At 34.4% G+C, this 17754-nt stretch overlaps 5 protein-coding genes across 6 annotated transcripts; 2 read left to right on the forward strand and 3 right to left on the reverse strand.

Annotated features, from left to right (window-relative positions):
* Positions 1-1742: 1742 nt before the first annotated feature.
* Positions 1743-5391, reverse strand: LOC128865785 (ATP-dependent zinc metalloprotease YME1L). Of its 2 annotated transcripts, none has more exons than XM_054106132.1 (10): positions 5170-5391; positions 4426-4716; positions 4175-4370; positions 4026-4121; positions 3595-3677; positions 3159-3475; positions 2857-3086; positions 2631-2791; positions 2410-2575; positions 1743-2345 (listed from the first exon to the last, which is right to left on the reverse strand). In XM_054106132.1, exons 1-10 carry the CDS (start codon positions 5277-5279, stop codon positions 1851-1853), a joined length of 2145 nt encoding a protein of 714 aa, XP_053962107.1. In that variant the 5' UTR covers positions 5280-5391; the 3' UTR covers positions 1743-1850. The 2 variants fall into 2 exon arrangements, with proteins under 2 accessions (XP_053962107.1, XP_053962108.1); XM_054106133.1 differs by having other exon boundaries at positions 3159-3472; positions 5170-5390.
* Positions 5392-6605: 1214 nt separating this feature from the next.
* Positions 6606-9023, forward strand: LOC128865786 (RNA-binding protein 28). Its single transcript, XM_054106134.1, has 4 exons — positions 6606-7243; positions 7323-7939; positions 8003-8258; positions 8338-9023. Exons 1-4 carry the CDS (start codon positions 6614-6616, stop codon positions 8944-8946), a joined length of 2112 nt encoding a protein of 703 aa, XP_053962109.1. The 5' UTR covers positions 6606-6613; the 3' UTR covers positions 8947-9023.
* A 1028-nt stretch (positions 9024-10051) lies between these two features.
* Positions 10052-11158, reverse strand: LOC128865788 (NADH dehydrogenase [ubiquinone] 1 alpha subcomplex subunit 8). The gene is made up of 4 exons (XM_054106135.1): positions 10893-11158; positions 10506-10681; positions 10355-10445; positions 10052-10290 (listed from the first exon to the last, which is right to left on the reverse strand). Exons 1-4 carry the CDS (start codon positions 11019-11021, stop codon positions 10159-10161), a joined length of 528 nt encoding a protein of 175 aa, XP_053962110.1. The 5' UTR covers positions 11022-11158; the 3' UTR covers positions 10052-10158.
* A 1390-nt stretch (positions 11159-12548) lies between these two features.
* On the forward strand, positions 12549-13324 carry LOC128867427 (uncharacterized). Its single transcript, XM_054108621.1, has one exon. The coding sequence runs from the start codon at positions 12611-12613 to the stop codon at positions 13256-13258; it is 648 nt and encodes a 215-aa protein (XP_053964596.1). The 5' UTR covers positions 12549-12610; the 3' UTR covers positions 13259-13324.
* Positions 13325-13576: 252 nt separating this feature from the next.
* Positions 13577-16200, reverse strand: LOC128867428 (isochorismatase domain-containing protein 1). The gene is made up of 3 exons (XM_054108623.1): positions 15870-16200; positions 15469-15678; positions 13577-14067 (listed from the first exon to the last, which is right to left on the reverse strand). The coding sequence occupies exons 1-3, from the start codon at positions 15990-15992 to the stop codon at positions 13786-13788; spliced, it is 615 nt and encodes a 204-aa protein (XP_053964598.1). The 5' UTR covers positions 15993-16200; the 3' UTR covers positions 13577-13785.
* Between the last annotated feature and the right edge of the window lie 1554 nt (positions 16201-17754).

The raw sequence follows: 17754 nt of genomic DNA on the forward strand, positions 1-17754 counted from the left end.
TTTGGACAACGCATTTAATGCAACGGTTGTTCTGCTATAGCCAGCGGTAGTTTCCTGGGCACGTCAACGTAATAATTATTGCAATCAGTAGAAGTAACAATGGTCAATAATTCTTAAATAATCGGCACCAAATTTTGATTATTTTGTGGATCGGCCAAGTTTATCAAATAATCCATCAAGAAATGTAATAAAAACATTTGAATTTACTGTTGAGTTAGAAATTACTTGAGAATGTATAAAACCATTTAAGTTCATGGCTAAAATTAATGAAACATTTCTTCCTCTTGTTATTGGAACTATTACAGGGGCTGAAGTATTTATCGTCGATCGAGCTTTATTTCTGCGAAGATGATAGTTGAAACTAGATTCATCAATAAAAATTATTTTCTCATGTGTTTGTGGAGCATTTTGTGAAAAGTTTAATGCATAATTTTTGCGCTGTTCAATTGTTGATTTGGAGTTTAAATGGTCCAGGTTGATTATGGCGGTTTTTAATGTATTAAATACGAGGAATAGGTAAGGTCTCTTCATTTTTCAAATTGCTATCATGAGAATCTTCTTCTTATTCGCCGATAATGACGTTTATTTACCGGACTTCCTGTATTATCTTCATCAGTTACTTCTTCAGGTGATGTATTGGTGTTCATTATCATAAACTTATTTAAGGGTTTTGAATTTCAAAACTGTATTTATTTTAAAATATATTAAATAACACAAAATAAAACAAATAAATACACAACAAGAAAATAAAAGTTTTATTCTGCGTTTACTGCGATTGCAAAAAAAAAGCTTTATTTTGTGATTACTGCAATTGCTAAAATTTAAACAAGTATTTAACCTTATTACCTTAAAATAATAATTAATTATCATATTATATTTCATAAACTTTAATTTGAAATTAAAAAACTTCAATTTGAAATTAAAAAAATTTAATTTGAAATAAAAAAACACTTTAATTTGAATTTAAAAAACTTTAATTTGAATTTAAAAATATGTAATTTCAAATTAAAAAACTTTAATTTGAAGTTAAAAACTATATATTCTTAATGTACATATATTTAAGAATACATACAGAAAATTTAATATCGTTCCGGTGAATATTTCCTCAAAATGGTGTTTTCAAAGTCGGTGACCAAATTTACTCGAAAACGGCTAAACCGTTTAGTCTCAAATTTTAACACGAACTACTTAAATATATTTTTTAGTAATTAATTCAAAAATTTTCGCACCGATAAATAATTTTTTTATAAACAATTTAAAGCCGCAATTTTGGTCAAAAATCGATTTTATTTTTCTTTGAGAAACCGCGATTTTGTCAAAAAAATGTATTTTGCTTTTTCCTTCGAAAAATTACTAGATTTAGCATTACTTTAACGAAATCTGTTCGGTTTTTTAATTTCAGAGGATCCAGTTCAGAGACATAGTGGTCTAAGTAAAACGTCTTTTTTGAGCTCCCGGAGATCAGCTGTAGCTCCTTTCCAAACAAATATTTTTACTAATACTAAATGAAACAGGTGAAGTGAAACGAAATTTCATTAATTAAAACAAAAATTAATTAATTGTGGTAGATGGACAACCAAAAAACGATATTTCCAATCAAAAAATAAAACTGAAAGCATAATCATTGTTTAAAGCAAATGCAGTGCGTGGAATGCTCAATTAACTCGTTGCACCGTCGATGCTGTATAATTATTAGGAAATAAATGCAAAAATTCCGTAAGATATTTTACAACTTCAGCAGGTGTTTTTCAGCTTCAACCTTAAAAGCTTAAGTCTTTATTTACCGATTTTTGTTAAAAGTTTCTATCGAATATGTTTCTGTATAATATAAGTATAATATTCTATGCCAGCTAATGCGAATCGTTCATTATAGCCTTTATATCTTCTGCGTCGAGAGTTTCGTACTTCAGCAATGCCTCCGCTAGCGCTTTATGCTCTCTGGTGTGTTTTTTTAATATTGCTTTAGCGCGTTCGTAACTTTCATTTAAAATTCGCTTTATCTCCAAGTCAACTATTTCCACTGTATTAGGACCCAGCGATTCTGCCGCAATAAGTCCTTTCGCGCTGTCGAATGTACGAAGCCCCACTTTTTCCGACATACCCCAGTCCTTAACCATATGTGTAGCTATAGAAGTAGCTTGTTTTAAGTCACTACTCGCGCCTGATGTGATTTTCTCTGTACCAAATATCAACTCCTCCGCTGCGCGTCCGCCCATCATAGTGTCCATCATGGCTAATAGTTGAGCTTTAGTCACGTGATAGCGTTCCTTTTCAGGTATATACGCTGTGTGACCGAGTGAAGGACCTCGTGGCATAATTGTAACTTTATGTAACGGATGGGACTCCTATGTTAGTAAAATCAAATTTTAGTGCATGAAGTGGAAGAAATATTCGTATGAACTCAATCACCTTAGTATAATAAGCAACAATAGCGTGGCCGCCTTCGTGGTAAGCTGTAATGAGATTTGCCTCTTCGTCTGGCAATCGAGCTTTTCTTTCGGGTCCCATAAGAACTTTATCTCGTGCACTTTCTAAATGTTTCATTGTTACGGTTTCAGCGCCATCAATAGCGGCCCTAATAAATCAAATATAATGTTGTAATTCTCAACAAACCAAACGAGCGCAGTTACCTTAAAGCTGCTTGGTTGATCATATTCTCCAAATCCGCACCCGTGAAACCGGATGTACCTCTGGCCAACATATCCAAGTCGATTTCATCATGAAGAATTTTCGCCAAATACAGTGTAAGTATCTCCTTTCGGCCAGTAAAATCTGGCGTGGAAACAACGACCTTAAAGAAAATTTAAAATCATATTTTCAATGACCGGCGGATATACATTAAACTCATAAAATTACTTCAACGTCAAAACGGCCTGGACGCAGCAACGCTTGATCTAGATCGTCTCGTCTATTTGTAGCACCCAGCACTATTACGCCTGTATTCTGGTGGAAGCCATCCATTTCAGCTAACAACTGATTAATTGTCTGGTTGGCATACGGATGCAAAACTGAATTCGTTCGCTTCGCCCCTACTGAATCGATTTCATCAATAAAGATCACACAAGGAGCCCGCTGTTTTGCCGCTTCTGAAGTGTTCACAAAATAGAAATTTTGCAATTTTGCATAAGAAGATTAACATTTTTCAAAGCAAAACTTACTAAATAGGTCCCGTACTCGCCTTGCGCCTTGACCAACCAAAACCTCGTCGAATTCTGGGCCGGCGGCATGGAAGAATGGTACATTTGCTTCGCCAGCAACAGCTCGTGCGAGCAATGTTTTTCCGGTACCTGGAGGTCCCACTAATAAAACGCCTTTTGGCAATTTTCCTCCCAAATTTGAAAACTTTTCAGGATTTTTGAGAAACTCCACGACCTCTTTTAATTCTTGTTTAGCTTCATCACATCCTTTCACATCGTCAAACGTTACATGTATTTCTTCGGGATCTACTTCTACTTGGTTACCCAATTGTATTCTACTTTCATACGAAAAGAGCGAAATATATGAAAAGATTAGCGTATGCAGGCAATGACGGCTGAGACACAGTTATAAAATAGCAAAATTAACTGAAGAATATATATGTTGATATATATGTACCTGAACATCGATCCGTTTGACGATGAAAACAAGCTTAGAAAAATGCCAATGAAGACAACAATCACCAAAAGTTGTTGGAAAACCTGTAATTCAAATATTATTTAAACTATTTTTGTTCAATGCAAATTTTGCAGGCTTATTGAATGAATATTTGCACAAAACCGGAATTTACTGCATTAAAACTTTTACAATTTGACAGAAAGAGATAGTAGATTAAAACAACAAAAGATGAAATAAATAAATAATATAATGAATAAATAATGAAATAAACAAATAATAATAATAAAACGAACATTTCTGAAATTACCAAAAAATATATATAGCGTCCATTATTGAATTTAACTTAAATAAATGTATTTAAAAACAGAACAAAAACATAATCTAAAATTTGTTTACCCATTTTTTTTGTTTTTTACCGATGTTATACTCACTTTTAGATATTTCATGGTTTTTCCAGATTTTGGAGACTCGTCGGAGTTTGCAGCAGCCAAGTAACCTTCTGCGAAAGCTATTTTGATGTTGTCCACCTTAAAAAATTTGTTTAATAGATAATCAATACACAGCAGACAGCATTGCTTACCTCATTTTTCTTTTGTCCTTGTTCACCACTTTTTTGAAGCAACTTTTTAATAGTATCAGCTTGTGCATGAGAAATATCTGTCTCTAGTTTTTGTGGATGACCTCCAAAAGCTGTCTTCAGCCTAGAGAAGATTGTGGGGTTTCTCTTCATTTCAGCAGCAATAGAACGGTCGGTTTTGAAATGGCGCGATAGCTCACTACAAAAGATAAGGCATGAGTTTTTGAAAAAGAAAATTCGATATTTTTTCGTACATTTGTTGACCAATAAGCGGGGAAAGTAAGTGGGAATTCTTCGGACCACAGGCACTGAAAGTAATGCCAATCAAATGTTTGGCACGCTTCCGCATTGGCAAGCCCACATCCACACTTACACTTATACCTTTCGCAGTAATTGTGGCTTTCGTCCTGGATAATATATCGTTTATACGCAGCGGGTTGAAGAAGGCTTGAGAACTTGCGTTGTGCTCAATGATGCGTCTCACATTGCGGGGGCACTTGTTTATAAGTTGTGATAAATCACTCAAAACATCGAATTGGTAGGATCTGCAGCAAACATGATCAGATATTAGCAATTTATTAAAGAAGTGTTCATAGAAAATTAACGACTTATTGATACGTATACCAGCGTCAATATATTGCAAAACAATTAAAGTCCTATACGTATTATTTCTGACTACTTGAGTAAGTTGAATAACAGTACCTATTATGGACACCGATGAACCGAACTGAACTTTAAGTATGTAACTACAATGATTTACATTCTATTCTAAGGCAATGCCGTTAGGCAGTTTGCAAGTGAAGCAATTTCCAAGAATTCATTTAAAGAATCCATTTTTGCCTTCATTACATCAGCTTTTTCCAATACATAAATTTTCTATATTTGATGTTTTCAAACAAAAGTCTAGTCCGGTTATCATATGCCCATTTTCCCTGAATGAGCATAAAAAATATCTTAACAATGCGGGCCTATTAACGGCTTGATGTTGGATAGCTTACGTTGCTTCTCCTATCCTTTTCCTTTCACCAGCTGTTCTCGTCCTAGCAATGTAACGGTTATGTGTCGGCTTACGCCCCAAGTTTCCCAAATGTGAATACGCACAAAACATTATTATTTTCTTGTAAATGTAATATTATATTTTCTCCAACCAAAAGCTAGAAGGATCAAGACAGATTTTATGCGATGACAACCAAAATGTCATAATCGAAATTGACCACATCCAACCGCGGGTTGATACCAGCACGACATCTCTGTCTTGATTGCAACCGTGGCGACAATCGCGTTATCGTTTATCGCGAGGTGTTATTATTTTAATTCTTCCTTCTTTTGTTGATATCTGAAAATCAACAACTCACTTCAAATTTGGAACAGATATTTGTATTGGATTTTAAACGATGAGAAAATATAGCTTGGACGAATGGCGCAGTGATTGTTCATGTGATTGAAAACCAATCATTTCAATTATATTTAAAGTGCTGCAAAACAGTCGATGTTTTTAATTGGTATGCTGTATTGAAAAAAGCGCAATTGTTACTGTTAACTGTTTTTAGACTGTTAACTATTTTTACATAACTAAGAAGGTATTTTTGAATACCATAAATATAGACACCACACCATTCTACAGAAATACGGATGTATGGATCTCTACAATTCACCACACTAAATATAAAAATCTCTATCCAAGGATAATAAACCAGTTTTCGCCATTCGTCACATCATCGAGAACTCGGCAGTCGAGTTTTGTTCGCTTAGTCGTCGGCAACGAAGTAACATAAGCTGGAGTTGTGTTAATTTTTTTCGTATATCACTAGCCCAGTCTTAGTTCTTTTGTAAACAAACCGCTGTCATGGCCTCGGTTACGTCAGCCAATCAGCTTTTCTTTTAAACTCGTGAAGAACCATTTAACGGTCTGATCTTAGCTTCACCTTCTGAATTCTGTTCACCATATACTTTACCAGGGCAAATACGTTGAATCTCTTACTAGCCTGGTTAAAGTACGAGAATCCACTACGTTATCCATGACGTAAAAATTGGCATGCAACAGAAACGTACATTTCGTGCCAAAGAAATTTTTTGCAGCAAAAATTATTCATCACAGAAACACCTGATCTTAAAGTGATTGATTAAACTTTTTGTAAACAAATACATTTATTTTTTGAAACTTATAGTCAATAAAGATTAAATGCAAAATTAAACAATAAATAACATGAATATATAAGTAAAAATAGGGCTTTTTTGGATAACATAAAAAATTTTAAAGCTGATATCCCTTTTTCTACCTGTTTTTGCAAGTGATAGCAAATTTTGCCTTCGTTAACATTTTCACTTTTTCTGCTCTTGAGAGAGAGCTTTGGGTAACGCTCGTATGGCTACTTTTGTTATTATTCTGTTAAGTAAAGCGAAACGATTATCGATACAATTTATGTTCTTTGTGTGATTCCTATGACATTTCTAGACGAGCTCGCAGATGAAACTGTTTACAGTGTACTCAAATTAGACACCACGTGTGTCAAAACCACCTTTATTTACTGTCAAAAGTTGTTTTGTTTTTCATGTGCAACTTTTAAATTAAAAAAATTTAGGAAGAGCACTTCTAACATGGAGTTAAGTGAATCGGTAAAAGATGAACAAAATGCAGAAGGCAACGCTGTCGAACAACCAAGCCGAAAGCGTAGAAACCCATTTCTTACAAGTAAAGAAGATAAGGAGCGTCGACAAAAGAAGAAGGCTCGAATCGTTGTTAGAAACATTAGCTATAAAGCCAACGAAGATTTACTGTCGAAACATTTTAGTCAGTGGGGCAATGTTGAAGAACTAAATCTTCTAAAGCGTCCAGATGGCAAATTAGTCGGTTGTGCATTTGTACAGTACAGCAGTGTAAATCAGGCGTCTAAAGCGATTTTAAGAGGTAATAAGCAAGATTTCCTGGGACGACCAATATACATTGATTGGGCTTTGGGCAAAGATGAGTATATTAAAAAAAATGTGAAAGAGGAGCCCGATGAGAAAAAACCCAAAAAAGAACCAAAAGAAGAAGATGACATCAAATTAGATGATACTTTAAAAGAAGAGGTGAGATACTGTTACATTTGCTTACACAAAATTTCAAATTAATTGTTTAACTACAACATAAATCTGTATATGTTTGCAGGACCAAGATAGCGAATCACAAGAAGATGATGATGAAAGTGATGGCAAAGAAAGCAATGCGGACGAAAGCACAGAAGACGAAAAAAATGTTTCCAATTCAGATGAGGATGAAAAGAAATCAAAATATAAATTAGAAATAGGAAAAGTTGGAAAAGAGACACATATATCAAATGATGTTCAGGATGGATGTACGATCTTCATAAAAAATGTTCCCTTTGATGCCGAAAATAATGATTTGCGTAAAATATTCCGAAAATTCGGCCTGTTGCATTACGCAATTATAAATCGGGAGCCGATTTCAGGCCATTCAAAAGGAACAGCTTTTGTCAAGTTCAAGAATAAAGAATCGGCTGATCTTTGTCTACAATCTGGAGGTGAAATCTCTCTTATGGACCAGCTGCTCGAACCATATCCGGCGTTAAGTAGAGATGAGGTTCGAAATAATGAAAAGATGAAATCTAACAAAGATGTGGTGAAAGATTCTCGCAACTTATATTTAGCTAGAGAAGGTTTAATTATGGCCAATTCTAAGTCTGCTGAAGGAGTTTCCGCATCGGATATGTCGAAACGGCACAAGCTAGAACAAATAAAAACTCAGGTGTTAAAAAATCTGAATAGGTATGCGTGCCGCTTTTTTCACACTGCATATTTGAAGATTACTTATATTTCACTTGGTTTCAGATTTGTTTCACGAAATCGCTTATCCATTCATAATTTGCCTCTTAATTATGATAATGAAAAACTGAAGCGCATGGTTATTACATATACGGACTTTAGGCCGCATGAGTGCAGAGTTATGCGGGAGAATAAAATTACACCAGAGCACCCGCAAGGAAAGTCCAAAGGCTTTGGATTTATGTCCTTTAGCACACATCAAGAAGCTTTAGCTGCGCTGCGAAAGCTTAACAATAATCCCTCAGTTTTCGGAAACCAACATGTTAGTTTATTTTTAGCTTTGATTTTAATAAGTAATTGAAACACGAGATTATAATTACTTTTATATTTTATTGATTTAGAGACCTATTGTCGCCTTCAGTATTGAGGATCGAGCAGTGGAAAAAGTCAAGGAGAATCGGAAACAAAAATCCAAAATTAACAACCCTACATTCAAGGAAAAATTGGAAAAAAGGAAAGAACAGAGACGACTTAAAAGGCAAGGAAAATTGGCTAAAAATAACAATAAAATTCCTTATACCGATGACAAGGAGAAACTAAAGAAACATATAAAAAAATTAGAAGAATCACGTGCTGCTAAAGCTAATGCTCAAGCCAAAAACCCAGCCATAGAAGAACTTGATAACTTTGTAGGTACGGCGTCGAAGCCCGGCTCAAACATACGCCTGCGATCAAACAAAAAAATTGCCGAACAGGCTCAGGAGCATCGAAAAAATGTTAAAGCAAATAAACGTAAGGAGAAGGCTAAGAAAATTCGGCAAATACATTTAGCTGAGCGTAAAGCGATAGAAAGACCAAAACAAGGGAGAAAAGAAGAACGCGACGACTTGGAACATCTGGTAACAAAATATAAACGTATGATAGATAGTCAAGCTAATGTGGGAGGCACCGGAGAGAATCTGGAAAAGGAGTTGAAAGCACCAAAGCGAACTAAATGGTACACGGAATAATGTTTTTTCCTCACTTTATTTAGTTGTTATTTGTGTATATATGGAAACTCAATAAAAAGGTCAAGTTGTGAATTTAATTTACAATTATTAAAGTCTCCCCTTGTCCCTGAAGAAGGAGAAGAGGTTGAATATTTGTGGATTACGAACGGTGACTGATTTGCGGTTGTGTTAGGCGCTTTATGTTGCTGATGAAGTTCATAAGATTTTTGATATCAAGGTCCGCATACAAGCGTTTACTTCAATTGGAAAAATACTCGCGTACTCATAACGAATTTTTTTTATTGAATATATAGTTTGAAAGAAAATTACAGTAATATTTCAAACTATATTCGTACGTTTGCCCAATATGCGTATCTAATATGCGCAAAACGTTTATTTATTTATGGACATGCGAGTATTGCCCTTAATTACGAGGAAAGGCTTCTTTCTATAGACATTTTTGTCTTTATAAAACTCTTCACATGCAATATAAGCGGTTTCTTTGGAGAAAATTTAGGAGCTTTGACCCACGCAAAAGTGGTCTACTTATAATATAGTCACTTTTCAATGCCAAAAATGCTGTTGGACATTTTGACTTAAAAAAACCAACACCAAACGACGCTCTAACAAAATTACAAGAATGGGTAAGAAGGCATTTATCTAAATATGAACATCTCCATATTCACTAAAATAATATTTACTTCTAGTTAGACCGTGCGATGTCACAGGAAAGGTCAAAATTATCCCGTTATGCAAATAGTCGATACTCAGAGTAACGAATTATTTTTTGCAATGCTCATCTATTTATTGTCGCTGGCCATTGGCTTTGAAAGATAATATTCTTCACTAGGAAAGATTCAAACCATTTTATGATCTATTTAAAAGTTCTCTTCACCGTATTGTTGAAGGAAGTTTCCAATTACTGCTAACGGATGGCTGCTGCTTAGATGACCGCTACTTGAACGTAATGGAAGCATTCAAAATATTTACTGAAGCCAAGATAACGGTAAATAAAATTATTTGTATATCAGCAAAGTAAACTCTTCATTATGTGGAAATGAAAGTCATGTTTGGAGACCAAATGATATCGATGTTGAGTCCCATAATTAATTTATACATATGCACATTAAAATGTTTCACTCAATTTCGCACTGTATTTTCTAAAAGCATTACAACTTCAAATATACAGAAATGCTTTGCTTTTCCGATTATTTTGTTATTTACATATGCAATTTATTCCAGCCAGTGGAAACGAGCTCCATACTTGGCTGGTGGCCTGGGATAATCATCCGGTAGACCAGGTGTAGCGTCGGGGTATACTTTCTTTTCGGGTTTAGGAGGTGCCTCGCGAGTGGTTGAATGAATCTATATAAAATAAAAAATTGCGCCTTTTAGCAACAAATATTTTTCATTATTATAATATATTTACCTTTGCTCGAGTGAAATACCCGTAGTCTGGGCGCTCAATACCTAAATTATCAGATATACATTTGTCAAACACGCCTTGAGTTTTTCGGCAACTATGTGTAAAAGAAACTGTTAATGATCATATATATATATATCCCATTTTCGAAACTCACTGTCCAAACGCCATATTACCACTACTTTTATCCAAACAAGTAGCATATTGCAAGAATTCTTCGTGGCATGTCTTTTTCACTTTCCGGAAGAAATCCAAAGCACAGCTTGTTACGGCTTTTCCTTCATTTATGCATGCCCGCGGATCATCTAGCTCTTGCCGACACAACATAAACTCCTGCAAAAGAAATGTTCTTTATAGTTAAATTTGACTATTAAATTCCATAGGTTGAAGGCCCGATCAGCTGTTTGGAAACAAACGCGTTGAGGTTAGACTTTTTGGAGAAAATTATATAACTAAATATAAGGGTAATGTGTATTAAAATTACATTTCCCATTAAAATAAAGAAGACGAAAGTTCCGTTTAATTTGCATACTGTGAAACTTACATTATTCTGATTTTCGCACTGCTTTCCCAAATGGAATGCACCAGCTTTGAGTGATGAAGTGGACAAATTCAACTCCTGCACCGTCAGCTCTTCATCCGTAGGCAAAGTGATATCATTAGTAATAACCATAGTGGGTGTTCAAGGCAGAGATACGTTATATGCGGCCTATAAATTTCTAATGATGTTTACAAAGGCATAAATAGGAAAACCAATATTTGCTTATTATTAGTCTGTCGAGCAGACTTCAAAACACTGCTTCAGGGTTGTGCATGTTCGATATATTTTCACTTATCGATAATTTCTACACATTATCTGGGGTCTCCACGAGCCAACCATTTGCTGAAGCTTGACAGTTAGTAGTCAGAAGTAGTCAGTACAAATTGCTAGAGTGCTGATGTATCAGAGAGGCTGTGATTATTTGAAATTTTCGTTATATTTTTTCTCATTATATCGGCTGTTTTTTTAAAGCTTCGGACCTTAAAATGATAATACGAAGCAGAAATGTTGTTGAAATTAATTTTTAATATAATCTGGTGGAAAATTGCATGGCATTTATATTTTGAATATGATTTTCGGCATAGACCGCCGCGGCTACAAATTACATGACCCATTCCATCAGTCCCAATTTTTGATTAATTTTTCCAATAAATATTGCATTAAATCGATTGCTAAGCATACTGCACGGGGAATTGTGATGCTCACATTCACCAAAGTAAACGTACGCCCGTATCAGCAGAAACTAATTAGAGCCCCGTGCAAATTACTTATTTCTCACCACCGCTCCGTTCCGTAGGATCGTTGTTTCATCGTGTCAGCTGATACGGGCGTACGTTTACGTTGGCGAGTGTGAGCATCGTTACACCGTCTTGCTGAAACCAAATGTCGTCAGCTAATTAATTTTTGGAAGTAAAAATTCAGTCGGGAGAGCTCGATAGCGCCGCCATTCACCATATCAGCAGCTTCTTCCTCATTTCGAAAGAAATAATACTGCTGTAACATTGCTGCCAGATGCAAGCAAAACCAATTGAATACGAATAAAATTAAAGCTATAAAGGAACGTCATAGCCGAATGGATTGGTATATGACTAGTACGTGATTATGAAATATCATATGCTGGAGCATTTTTTTCTACAGCGGTGTCCCGCGGCAGGCAATGGAAAACCTTTCAGTATAAGCTCCTCACAAAAAAACTGTGTATCTACGTATGTATGTATGTATATATAAGATATAAATATAAGCCATTATATCATATTTGGTATTTTCACACATTTATTATCTTTTATGCTTTTTTAAATATTAATCAAATATTGATCAATTTCGTCATCTTTGAAATAGAATAATTTGGAACTATAAGTTTTCTTAGGGCGGAATTTCCACTTTTGGAATATGGGAGACGTCCTCCTTATATCTCTTCAATACATGGGACATAAATGTAGAATTTATCCATAACCATTAATGCAAAATTTAATCTTTATTCTTTTCCGCGCACTTTTTCTAAAGAAGTTAATATTTTACGATTATGCTGGTACGGTCTGTGGATCGGACTTGGTGTTACAATTATTGAAAGCCCATTCATAACGTGTGTGGGCTCATTTACAAGGTTGTCGGTACCACAGAATTGAGGCAAAAAAAATCGACTAAAAGATACAACAAAATATCGATGATTTGGTTGTACCGCTATGTGTTCATATTTGCATGCTTGCTAAAAATAATAAAGTATGCAGAACAATCCTTTTAGGCAGAAACCTGGATTTCGTGGTAATCACAAGGAGCACCCATCTGGAGGGAACTGGAAAAAAGGCAGCTCGAATCGTGCACGTGATAAAAAGGGAGAAGAATGGGGTGTAAAGAAATTTACTCCCGTCATCCGCACTCAAGCGGCAACACCTTGGTCGGCCTTCAAAAACGAAATAATGCAGAAACAGCAGGAGGAAAGGAATGCGGCGAAGACTCTCAACATGGAAAGTGAAGAAGCTAAGCAATTTTTAAAGAAGAGGGAGGAGAATTTTCGACGAATACAAATAGCTGAATCCAGGAAAGAAGATGTAAAGTGGGAGGACTTCAGTGATGATTTAGATTTGAATGCACAAAACACCGGAAAACATGATAATCGAAGCACCAAGAAAAAGTGTCAAACAAAAACAAAGAAAACGAGTAAAGCCGATAAACCGGCGAAATTCATTCCTCTAGTAGATAAAAGTTTCCTTAAAAATTTCGACAGCAAAAAGCTCTCCTTTCGACAGAATAACAGCATCCGCAAAGCAATTACAAAAACTACTTTCTTAGCTCGAGGAGCTACGCTTGAATCAGTAGTCGAAGATATGAAAAGAAGAGGAATTACACGGAAAAAGCCAGCAAGAAAATAGTAAACACCACTATTTTATATTTAAACAATGTAGCAAACAATATATTGAAATTTAATTTTTATTTAATTATTTTTCAATTTACTTACATATGTTTTCCAACAAAGTCAGGTCCATTGGATCTGTCAATTAAATATTGAAAGCCAAAAAGGGTATGTGTATATTGGGAAAATATGAAAAAGGAGAAATTTTTGTAAATTATAGGGCTTTCTAATAAGAGTGTATCGAAATGGAAGAAAACCAGCTCTGTGTAAGGAATTACAAAGATATTAATTTTATTACTATTTCTCCCAACATACCCTCAAACTCAAACACATGGAATTCACGATGAATACATGGATCAATTATTTATTTCTACAATTAGGATTTTACAATATTGATAATACGCGTAAAATAAGCATCACTCCACATCGATTTTATAAAAAAGTTTGACATTTTTCTCGATCACAAATATTCTAACAATAACCATAATTTCACATACGTTCTAGCTGCTATTAATAAATGCTCATGTACAATTACTTACGAGTAATTTATAATTTAGAACCACCAGATCCAGATTTGGCCAATTGCATATCTATGGATGGAGGATTGACCAGTTTTCTAATGGCATTGAATTTGGGATTGTTTTTGTCACGCAACAAATTAAAAATAATGCTCTCACTGGTTGTAATCACACAGCCAGCGCTCCGCAAACGATCCAAAGCCAAGTCACGATCCTGATTCAAGCGTGACGTGCAGCAATCAGCCACAATGTAAACATTAATCCCGTTATTCAAGAAATCGATTGCTGTTTGCTCTATACAAACATGAGACTGAAACAAAGGAAATTATTTTTATTATTGCATACTTGTATTATATAAGGACTGCCCTTTGCCGCTTTCTTAACAAAAAAAAAAGTTCGTTTTTGAGTGGCGAATACATCTCTTAAATAAAAATTTGCCCTCTTGGTTATTAAGCGAGCTGAATATTGTATACAACTATTTCGATTTTTTTAATTACGTATCTTTCTTTCACTAAATTAATTCATTAACATTAAATGGTTAAAAAAATTAATTTGTTTTTGTTTTGACTAAAGTGTATAATATAAAAATGTTGAATGTAACTGAAAAACTTCACGGAACACAACAAAAGAAAATGTTATTAAATTACTCAAGTGAAGTAAATTTTAGAAAAAAATCAAAATTCGAATTTCTTGTTTTAAACTACTGCATTTTTTAATTTTCAATATTTTCAGTTAAAACTTAGTTCAATTAATAATAAATATGTAAATAATGCATCTCTTGCTTTTAGATCACTGTTTTGCAGCTCATAACTTGAATGTTTCCGATTAAAAATACTGAACAAAATTATCTCAGTTTCATTCAAATCATTTCGCCCATCTCAAAAAACTCACTTAAAAGGCTTAAAAATCAATGTTTTTGTCTCCCTTAAGGGGGAAGTCCATGTAGACGCCTCAAAATCGGTAATTTTTTATACATATTTTTAAAGGGGGTAAAATAGTTATATTATTTTGTAGCTTTAACACAACTTTATTTAACCTATCGAGAGTACAACAAATTTTTTTAAAATTTTTTTTTTTCCAAAATGGCGACTCAGGAATATTTCTTGTCGGCTGCTTACGACGCGAGGTCCCAAAACTACTCTATTTATTACTCTTAATCTATCGATCTGAAACAAAAAAATGAAATTGGTTTTTTTATAACTTATTAACGGAAAGGATGAACCTATAAAATTAAATCTCAAATTTTAGATTTATCCTTCCGGTAGTAATGTACAGAAAGGTCTCACCAAACTTCAAACAAATCGGTCGATAACTTTTTGAGTTACAACACGAGCAGTTTTTAAAAATAGTTTCGAGCTAAATGAGTTTAAGGTACAGGAGCGCGCGGATCGCTCTCTGCATAGTTATTGGGCTATAGAAGCTATAATATTAGGAATTTCCGCATGAAAATTTCACAGTATATTCTTAAGATACTATACTTTCGAAATATCAAAAAAAAAAACAATCGATTTTTTGAAAATTTTACATGGACTTCCCCCTTAATGATATAGACCTATGTTGTATAACTCTGGTAAATTTCAACTGTTAAAGCTTTTCATAATCATTAGACTGGGGCTAAAGAAATATGTTGTTTAGGATGCAGATAGGAGCAGTGCCCTGTTCCGACTGTTCAGTTGGTAATACGCGCCATTAACATTAAACATCAACATACCTCTAATCCATAGAGTACAACATCGCAAGGTCTCTCGCCGTATAATGCTTTAATTTTATTTTCCATTTCCGGAACAAGCATACTAAACTGTGTCTTAGTTATAACAGCTTCAGCATGTGCGATGTCCAACTCGCAAACGGTGTTGCCCAACTTTTCCGGGTATTGCTCCGATACTATTAATGGAATTTGAAATTCCTTACCGGCCTTCGTCTGAAAACATTGTAATAAATATATAGAGTTCTAAAACATAGATTGTTTAACTATAAAATAACAAGACCGATTTCTTTACGTTGATAGTAACAGCACTAAACCATTTTAAAGAAGCGAAATAACAAATAGACATCCAAGGTCAAAGTTCAAATTAGGCAATTCATTTTGATGTGCATATGGACTTCACTTACTAACTTATCCGCATTTTTCAACAAGCCTTCGAATAACGGAATGACTGGGCGAAATTTCTCCTGAATGTCACATAGCAGAAACAGAGTTTTCTTCGAATTGAGAAACCGGAGACGATGCGCCATTTAGCCAACTAATTTTACCCCGAAAGAGTTCTGCTAATACGGATTTTAATATTGTAGTTTGCAAGTACCGACTGTTAGGGTTAAAGTTCAAACAACTAAGTTAAGGCTATGTGCGTAACTTATTTGTAAATTCGGTGAATTTGCAGATTGTTATTTATACAGCTTTGTGCAATAAAAAATATGAAAAAATATTCCAGCTGTTTATCAGCTGTTGTATTTGTGTTTGTTCTTTCTCTTGCAAAACGTTTATTCACAATTTTATGTATTTTCAATTTCTTAACACGGTATTTCCGCTAGCGATTACATATCGCAGGCGATCTGAAATTTTATTATATCAGAGTCAGATTTAACAGAGGCATTTTAACGTAGACATTTCATGGAATAACTTTCCAGTTAAAAAAGTGGTTGACAAAGTCTTTGTTTATGTGCACTAGTTTTATAAATTTTAATGTATCGTTTGATGTATTTTAAGTTTGCCATCATCCTTGGTAGAACTCTACTATACACGAAATGCCAAATTGAATTGCAGCTTCAGAATTGATTTTAGCGTACTCATCAAAAAGAAAAAAAGATAAAGAATTGGCGCGAACACTTCTGTTAGGTGTTTGGCCGATTAGTGGCGTGCGTCTTGATGTTTTCCCACAAATAGATGGCGTACTCATAATGTAATAATAGGGGCCGTTCATAAACCTCGTGTCCCGAATTTCAAAAAAAAGAATTGTAGGTAATACATTTTTGAATCCTGATGTTAACTAGAAACTGTGAAAAGATATTGCGAATTTTTCTTTTAATAATTCAAATGTATAAGATAAGACCAAAATTAAGAAAACGTTTTTTCTAATAGCGGTCGCCCCACGGCAGGCAATGGCAAACCTCCGAGTGTATTTCTGCCATGAAAAAGCTCCTCATCAAAATATCTGCCGTTCGGAGTCGGCTTGAAACTGTAGGTCCTTTCATTTGTGGAACAACATCAAGCCGCACACCACAAATAGGAGGAGGAGTTGCAAATTCTTGCTGGAAAAATGTTTACCAGCAAAAATTTACAAACAAGAAAAACAGCTGGTTTAGCATATAATTGCATTTTTCTCAACAAAACTGCTGAGTTTGAAAAAATTTTAAATTCACAAAGATGCATTGAAAAATGAGCGAATTAGAAAAATGATTATGTAAATATATTTTTATGCGAATTCTTTAGTTAATTGCAATAAGGTACCCGCCAAAAAAATTCGTCCAAGGAGTCATTAATTTGGCTGTTATAAAATTGCCGCAAAATTTAACATGCAACCGCAGCAATCAACTGTCCTTGAAATTTGCAAGTTTCTACAAAATTTGCGCAAGCCTAAAATAATTGAAATATCCCTTCACTTCAAAATATCGTTGTTGTACTTTATAACGTTGAATAAAGCAGAATTTTAAGTAACTTTTTTGTCAATTGTTTCTTTGCGATCTAAGGGAAGGTTAATTTTGACATTATGAAGTAATGCTTATGATTTCGTTAGTAATGTCTGCCAATACCAGTCAGTCACACCGATGTACGGAGAAGTTAAATTAAACTAAGAGCACAATGAATTAATATCCGCTTTAAATAGTGATCGATGTTTTAAAAACTCAATATTGGTTATTTTTGAGATTTTAATGAAGTCAGTAAGAGTCCAAAGATGGGTGTAAGAGCAAAACAGATTGCTTTAATATACGAATAATGCACATAAAAAGAAGATTGAAAACGCAAGGCCCTGTTTGTAAGCATTGAAACATAACTATT

This window comes from Anastrepha ludens, chromosome 6, assembly GCF_028408465.1.
Source record: "Anastrepha ludens isolate Willacy chromosome 6, idAnaLude1.1, whole genome shotgun sequence".
Classification (NCBI taxonomy): Eukaryota; Metazoa; Arthropoda; class Insecta; order Diptera; family Tephritidae; genus Anastrepha; species Anastrepha ludens.